Below are 7,907 nucleotides of genomic sequence, written 5' to 3' on the forward strand. Positions count from 1 at the left end.
AATCACATTAAACTTTTTCCTTTGTGCATTTACAAATTATATTATCCACTACACATGCAAATATTTGTCTGATGCTCGAGGAAGGGCTACCCTCGTGTTGTGTAGCCCAAGTTAATATTTTTTCCTTTAATATAAAAAAACCGCCATGAATAGATTTAGCTCTTTTTGGAGTTTCTCTAGATTTCTTCATTAAACATTGCTCATAAGCTATCCAACTTTTTTGTTTTTTTTTTGGTATTTTAAGCTACCCGACTTGAACCCACCTCGTAAAGCCCTCCCAAACGGCACTGGGCCAGGAACCTGGAGAGGGCCTATTTTAAGATTGGAACTTGTACCGCTCGGGTGGTAACCGACATTTTAAAGTCACGGACGGAGAATGCTGCTGAGTTCAGAATAAAGGAAAATGGGAGCAGACAAGTAAAAGAGAATATGTCGTTTAAGTAGTCAACAAGTCAAATACTGTCAGTTGGTTTTCAAATTGTGGTGCTGAAAACAGAACTACGGACGGTTGGAAATTGTTGGTTCATGTGTCAAACGCTTCCAAGGGCTGATTCAAATTCAGATTGTAATGGTAAGGACTTGTCTTGTAAATAATAAAGAAAAAAACACAAACCAATCAAACGAGAATGCATTTCAAATAGATAATTAGTTAAGGGTCAAGATCGCTACGTTTGATCAACAAAGTTTTCAAGAGTGTTCAAATGCATAGAACGCCTTGGTTGCCATCGACCATATAGCAGCTATACGGGCCTCAATGTTGTGGTATGGCCCGAGTTCGAGCAAAGAGTTGTTGGTAGACTTGGTAGAAGGTAACAACTAAATGTAGCATTGAAGTAAATGTTGTAACCCATGACGACCATCCAAAATCTTAGACGCATCGAGAAAATCAAGTCTATTTCGACCAACTTATAAAAATCATTATTTTCTACGTAGACAACATATGCTGGTAGTAGTTGGATTGATTTTAACTTAGGTATAATCAGCAACAGCCCCACTCCCAAATCCTTGTCTTGCCAAGAACCAAGAAACCATTTCATATTAGGAAATAAAAAAGTAAGAGTAAAAGAGCTAGGAAATCCATAAAAAGCAGACCCACCCTCTCGTCACTCCAATTAGTATTTGTCAAACTTTATGCTTTGCTGTCAATGCTCATGGGCTCAGGCTCCTGTTTCGCTGCTCCCTTCTGCAGATAAGAAAAGGGTCAAGGATATAACCAACATACATAAACCACATAGTACCGAAATGTGACTGGGCTAGAAGAAGGAAACTCACATTGGCCTCAAGCTGCTCTAATTTGCTCATTCTAGCAAACATGTTACCGTAAAACTTGGCATCCTTCTTGTTGTACTCCTTCACCTTCTCCTTCAAAACCTTGTACTCCAGCTTCACATCTCTGATTTCACCACAAAACCCAACACCAAATCCATTAACAAAAAATCACAGCAAAATTAAATGGATACTCTCATACTCGGCTCGTAACTGCCACATGTCATTACTGTTTGTATTAAAAACTTGTCACCAAGTAAATACCTATTATTTGGTTCAATTTCAAGAGCCTTCTTAATATCAAACTCAGCCAGGTCTAGATCTGCCAGCTGAATATATGCCTGAGCTCTCCTGTAAAGTGCTTTCACATTCCCACCGTCAAGCTCCAACACCTGAACCAACATACCCGTCAGTCAACATGTCTATTTTCCACCAGAAGTTTTCAAATCACAGAACCAAAAGTTTTTATAAAGAACCTTCCAAAGGAAGGGTTTAATTTAACCTTAGTGCAAAGCTTTTCCGCCTGCTTGTAGTCCTTGAGTTTCAGCTTACAGGCAGCATTATTTAGGTTACACGTGATCTTCAACACCTTAGCTTGCTTCTTCTCCTCTTCTCCAAAGGTAGAGTCGTACTCTATAAACTTTGCAGCCTATAAATTACAGGAAAAAAAAAAGACAAGTCAGAAATGGGAATCACCAGGTATCAAGTCAGGAGTACAGAACAACCTAAAATTATACCTTCTCGTATCTCTTGGATGCTCTTGCATATTTGCCTGCTTTGAATAAAACATTTCCTTCTTCCTTCTTATTCCCAGCAGCTTCAATTTTCTCCTCGGTGTTCATGTCCCATGACTCTTTCTCCTGAAGATCATTAGAGTTTTAACATACACTTCCATCCAGCCAATCGCAAATGACAGAAAACAGTATATGCATTTTTTTGAGTGATACACATGAAAGGCCTTGCCCTCACCTTTACAAAGGAAACCATCTCAACCTCATACATTAAAGTTGAGTTGGGAGGGACCACAGCCAATTGCTGCTTTGACTCAGATGAACCAAAACCGTACTCCGGTGCAATTGTCACTAGTGCAACCTCACCCTTCTTCATGGTCATCACAGCTCTATCAAGTCCATCAATTACTTGTTCTGTTCAATAGGCCCAGTCCCAACGATAGTAAGCTAGGTGGCCAACAACATTATCAAGCCAGAAACCAAGGGAAGATAATTACAAGATAAATATTACCATCATCTGTTTTGAACTCAAATGGTTCCTCTTCGTCATGACCCTTCTTCAAGAACATTGTTCCCTCTTGCAGCTTCCCAATTAGTTTCACTAAAATAATCAAAAAAGAATTCAATAGTCATTTCATGATTTCTCAGCTTATATATATATATATATATATATATATATATATATATATATATATATATATATATATATATATATATATATATATATATCCAGAATTCTGAAGCTAATTTTTAGGAATTGGATAGAGAAAAATACGGAATTCACGATTTCAGATTCTGCTGAGGAAGAAAAGGCAAAAGAAAAAAAAAAGAAAGAGAAAAAAGAGGAGAATGAACGGATAAGAATAGCAGAAGCCTGGGATACTTTTATATTTACACAAGCAATAAGAGGTTTTATGTTAATAACCCAATTAACTCTTAAAAAATATATTGTATTGCCTTCATTGATAATAGCTAAAAATCTCTGCCGTATGTTATTATTGATAATAGCTAGAGCCCTCCCCCTTTCAGACACATGCCATCCTATTAATTCAAGAAATAAGATTCAAAAACTGGGTAGTTTCATTCCAAAAAATTCTCAATAGACAGTTATTTATTAGCTTATTACATGTTTATCCATAGTCAATTAAATACAAATATATGGTCTACCCCAAAATATATGGTCTTACATAGGTATATCTTTTTCAAATTTACTGATTTTTTAAGCCAAATGTCTGCATTCATGCTTGTTTTAAGAACTCAACTAAATTTCTGTATCCATGTTTTACTATTGCAGAGGTTGGGTGCTGGAAAATAGAAGCCACAATGAATAGCATATTAAACTACAAGTTTTTGTGGATTTCAAAAAGAAACGTTTAGGTAAGTCTCAGGTCTTGCAGTTGTTTTTTTCTTACCCTTTTAATGTGTCTTCCTATTGCAAAATTAGGCTGAAACAGTTGTTGGGTTTGGCATTTTCAGCCTATAATTGTTTGCTTTACAATTAAGAAAAAACTTCTATTATCATTATTTGAATTCTCTTACTATTAACATCTGATCATCTTATGATGCCATTTCCAATTTCCAACATCATTGCCAGTGTATTTTTGTTTGACAGTTACTGTTATACTGATTATGGTCTATCTACTATATATGCGGGCAGAGAAGATTAATGAAATGGACTCTTTTGACCTGATTTTCACATCATGTATGAGCGTCAACCCTGCCCATTAGAAATAAACTCAGCACTATGTTACCAAACACACTTGTATACTTGTATCACAGAGAAATTTATTACCATTTAATATATGTTAAAGGGGAAAAGTTAATTCAATGATATAAAATGATTAAATAGTTGATGAAATACTAAAATGATTAAATAATAATAAATAACATAGATCAATAACATAACTTAGCTTATAATTAGTTAAATTCAACACTAGATTAAACTTATTTAACTAAGTTTACTTAATTAGTATTAACTAAATCCAATTAGCTTTATAACATTTTCAGTTTAACTAACATACCTCTTTTTTGGCTAGAGAAGCTTAATTCACTTACAAATTTAATGTAGTCTGTTATAAGTCAATTACAAAACAAACCTGATTTAATTTCTTTAAAATTAAGTAAGGAACTCAAATCAGAAATACTAAATAAATAGTGGGTCACAAAAAATAATTGAATCCCATTCTTAATTCAGATAAAATATTTATTAATTATAAAGACTTTTAGTGGTATGACTTTCATTCTTTTCAATGAAATACTTTTTTTTATCAATAACCACAGAATTCATTAATATTGGAAAATTACTTTATTAATTACAAACTTGATTTAACTTTTTTGGAAGCAACCTAATTTAACTTTTAAAAATAAAAATAAATAACTCAAAATAGATTTATTACATAAATAGTAAATGCCAAATAAAGTGGGATATTGTTTACCAAATAAGTTCTCATTTAATATCTTAAATCAAATTAAAAACAGCATAAATTAATAGTCGATTTCAAACAAAATAGGTCAGAAAAGATTGTCAGTTACAAAGATGCGAGACCTATATTAGTTTTTTTAATTTATTTTTTATAACTAAATAGTAAACTTCAAACTGAATTATACACACATTTAGTTGCCCCGTAATTAGTACGGGGGTCATTCTCTAGTGTAACATTTAAAGCAGAAAGAGCTGCAATTGTTTACCTTTAACAACAGTCCCATCATTGGGGCGCTCATAGCCCTCCCCTTCCTTGAGGATCTTCTTTTGTACCTTCTTGTCATCTGTTATCTCTGTTACTGTCTTCCAAGAAACCAACTCCAATGTTATTTGAAGCACAGAATTTGATGGAATAGCACCTTCATCACCACAGGCTGGTCTGCCCTTTTCTCCAAATGCATCTGACCAAATTGAAAAGCATGGTAAGAAACCAAAATTAAAGTCCATGTATCAGAACAAGAGGCACAAAATATGCACAACTTACATTGTGGCTTCACTGTGAGAAGAACCTTTTCTCCCTTCTTCATTGTTTTAACAGCCTTTGCCAAAGCAGGACAGAAAAATCCTATTTTTAAAGAATACTTCCATTAGAAAATCCAGTAGAGAAATATGAATTTATATTTCCAGAAAACAAGAAAAGAAACAAACCAGTTTTGACAGTGAATTCAACTCCATCAGATTTTGAAACCACAGCTCCACCCTCAAGCTTAGCTTCATATTTAACTGCATTAGGAAGTGAGGCAATATAAGAACTTGATAAACTTCCCAAGTTAAAACACCAAAATAGGCAAAAGAAAAATTAGATCCAATATTACCAAACACTTCATCCGGGTCCTTAGGATTCTCCCATTTCTCCCCTTCAGTAAGGATCTTCTTAAAAATGCCACCGTCCTTGCAAATATCCTTCACACTACTCCAAGACAGCAACTCAACGTCAAATTGGAGGGTTGCATTTGGAGGGATGGTTGGTGGGGAACCAGATGCACCATACGCCAGATCCGGAGGAATGGTAAAGATGGCATTCTCACCCTTCTTCATTGTTTTGATACCCTGATCCCATCCCTTAATCACTTGCCCTATAATTGAAGGGAAAAGAAATTAAAATAAGCAATTAAATCGTTCTAATTTAAACATTACAAGGTGAAGTACAGCCGAGCCAAATTTCAAGTAATGATTCCGATGGTCCAATGTACCAAAGTGGAATGCAGTGGCAAAGATCTTCTGGGTTACAACACGTAAATACCCAGAATATAGGCATGGTATCAGCTCCCTAACCAACATATTGCATCACATGCTTCTGGTTTTTATATTCCCTTTGATTTCCAGTCTCCAAAGCACACCAAATTAAGACTTAAACTGTGTTAGACTTAGAAGCAACAACCTGGTAGGACAGTAAATTGATTCTTTTTAAGGATATACTAGGTTCAAGCCATGTAGCACAGTGACCAGGTTTCCAATCTTTGTAGAATTCACCTGGCTCTGCCATATGTGAATCCAGTTCAGCTCACTCAATCTTTGTAGAAGTTTGAACTAGCATATTCATTCCCACCCCTCTCACTCCATCTATTACGCTGTCAACTAATAGTTACTAATCATCTTTCCTTGGACCTTATGGACTCAACGGCATAAGAAAGTAGATTCTACTTCACATCAGAAACGAAAACACTTCCATGGGAAGGAAATCCAATAGCCAAATGTACTTTCTGCAGGTTTTAGTCGCTTTATGAAAAGCGAATATATTTAAATAAACTCAATCAACATTCAGGGAAAGTCATGTATAGATCACCCATTTTTAATCACAACCGAACAAATTTGCAATAACGAAGGAAATATATTGCAAAATCCCCAACGAAAGACAACAAAACCAGCAACCAAAACCTCAATCAAACTCATCAACCACCAAATACAACATTTCCTTCATTAAATCCGAAACAAGGAGACCAGATGCCAAACGGAAAAAAACAGTATACCTTGACCCAGTGTGAATTTGAATGGTGTCCCCCTATCCCGGCTCGAATCGAACTGGGTTCCATCGAGCAAGGTCCCAATGTAGTGAACTGCAAATCAACATTGGACACGTCAAAATCAATATACTCATTTCACCAAAATCACAAAATAGAAACAATTCCCGAAGAATGCACAGGAAAATAATCGATCAGATACCTTCGACTTCGTCCCCATTGTCAGGGGTATCCCAACCTTCACCTTCCTTGACAAGTTTCTTCTTCAAACCCTGTTTTCCGATCTCTTTCTCCTCTCCAACTTTGAGAACCGGGCTCTCGTCAGGGAGATCCATGTCCTCGTTCATCTCCTCAGCAGGTGGCATATCGAAATCCTCATCCATGACTTGCACAAGAACTTAGACGAAGAATAACAGACGGAGCACGAGACACCGACAACGTAAGGTGTCAGCTAAAAGAAATGAAAACAGAGAACGAGTTCTTAGCAATGGCAAACAATGGGAACTGTTGTTGCTCTCGACGAAGAACCAATTGCAGGGTTGAGGCAAGCCTCTGAGAAGAAGGGTTTTTATGGTGATAAAGGTGGGAGTCGTTTAGCTGGGTTCTAGAGAGTTCGGAAGGGTTTTAGAGAGAGAGTCAGATAGAGAGAGAAAAGACTTGCGGAGGGTCAGGATAGTTCCAGAGGGATCTATTGACAATTAAAAGTGTTTCTCGATATTCGTGCAGATGGATGTGAGGGTTTTGGGTTTGAGAGTGAGAAATTATTACCTACCTTGATGTCATATAAGAAAACCATGTACCTTCGCTCTTATCAAATTGAACGGCGTCAATCACCGGTAGAATGAAAGATCTCGAGCAATCAGAGCACGAATTACTTACGCGTCCACATCCGTTGACATGTGTCTTGCCTATTGAAATGGAACCCGTTCCTCGAGTGACACGTGGACCAATCAATGTGTTCGAAAGGATAACTACCTTGCACATCCGAGTTTCATCCCACCTAACATACAGATTGCGGCCCAAAACGTTTTACATGAACATCTCAGCGTATCAAGAACATCTCTCGTATTTGTCATTGGAAGATATTCCCAATGCGCCATTGAAATGTTTTGTGGAACATTTTTGGGGCAATTCGTGGGGTAGACCTAAATTTGGCATAATATTGGATGTGGATACATATCCATATCCCATTTTTATAATTTATGATATGTTTGGTTGCCGAAAAAAGGATGAAAAGAGAAGAATCATTAAAGAATATTTGATTTTTCTATTGTTTGTTTTGAAAGAAAAATTAGGATGGGAAAAGAAAGGCTTGGGATGGGGTTTCCCAAAAACTAATAAGCGAGTCACACTAAAATGGTGAGACCCCACTAAGAAAGGAAAATAGAGGCCTTTTGTGAGAAAAATTTGTTGAGCCAACAACCTAGAGAGTGTCGTCTTTTTCTCAGATGCCATCCAATGGTCATC

The 7,907-nt window shown here is 36.3% G+C and overlaps 1 protein-coding gene across 2 annotated transcripts; it reads right to left on the reverse strand.

The window, feature by feature from the left end:
* Positions 1-877: 877 nt before the first annotated feature.
* LOC148874517 (peptidyl-prolyl cis-trans isomerase FKBP62-like) lies at positions 878-7,472 on the reverse strand. Of its 2 annotated transcripts, none has more exons than XM_088960942.1 (13): positions 6,643-7,472; positions 6,450-6,536; positions 5,295-5,555; positions 5,128-5,202; positions 4,964-5,044; positions 4,686-4,880; positions 2,509-2,598; positions 2,236-2,411; positions 2,004-2,126; positions 1,769-1,915; positions 1,531-1,658; positions 1,273-1,393; positions 878-1,180 (listed from the first exon to the last, which is right to left on the reverse strand). In XM_088960942.1, the coding sequence occupies exons 1-13, from the start codon at positions 6,821-6,823 to the stop codon at positions 1,130-1,132; spliced, it is 1,716 nt and encodes a 571-aa protein (XP_088817068.1). In that variant the 5' UTR covers positions 6,824-7,472; the 3' UTR covers positions 878-1,129. The 2 variants fall into 2 exon arrangements, with proteins under 2 accessions (XP_088817068.1, XP_088817067.1); XM_088960941.1 differs by having other exon boundaries at positions 878-1,183.
* Between the last annotated feature and the right edge of the window lie 435 nt (positions 7,473-7,907).

The sequence above is a fragment of the Nelumbo lutea genome, chromosome 1, assembly GCF_056320005.1.
Source record: "Nelumbo lutea isolate HS-2025 chromosome 1, American lotus-T2T, whole genome shotgun sequence".
In the NCBI taxonomy this organism is placed as follows: domain Eukaryota; kingdom Viridiplantae; phylum Streptophyta; class Magnoliopsida; order Proteales; family Nelumbonaceae; genus Nelumbo; species Nelumbo lutea.

Bases quoted from the DNA above. Each gene is read 5' to 3' on its own strand.
- LOC148874517 (XM_088960941.1), bottom strand. From the start codon at position 6,823: ATGGATGAGGATTTCGATATGCCACCTGCTGAGGAGATGAACGAGGAC. The intron at 5,203-5,294 runs GTAATATTGGAT...TTCCTAATGCAG, and splicing joins GGACCCGGATGAAGTGTTTG to TTAAATATGAAGCTAAGCTT. The intron at 2,412-2,508 runs GTAATATTTATC...CCTATTGAACAG, and splicing joins TGAGTTCAAAACAGATGATG to AACAAGTAATTGATGGACTT.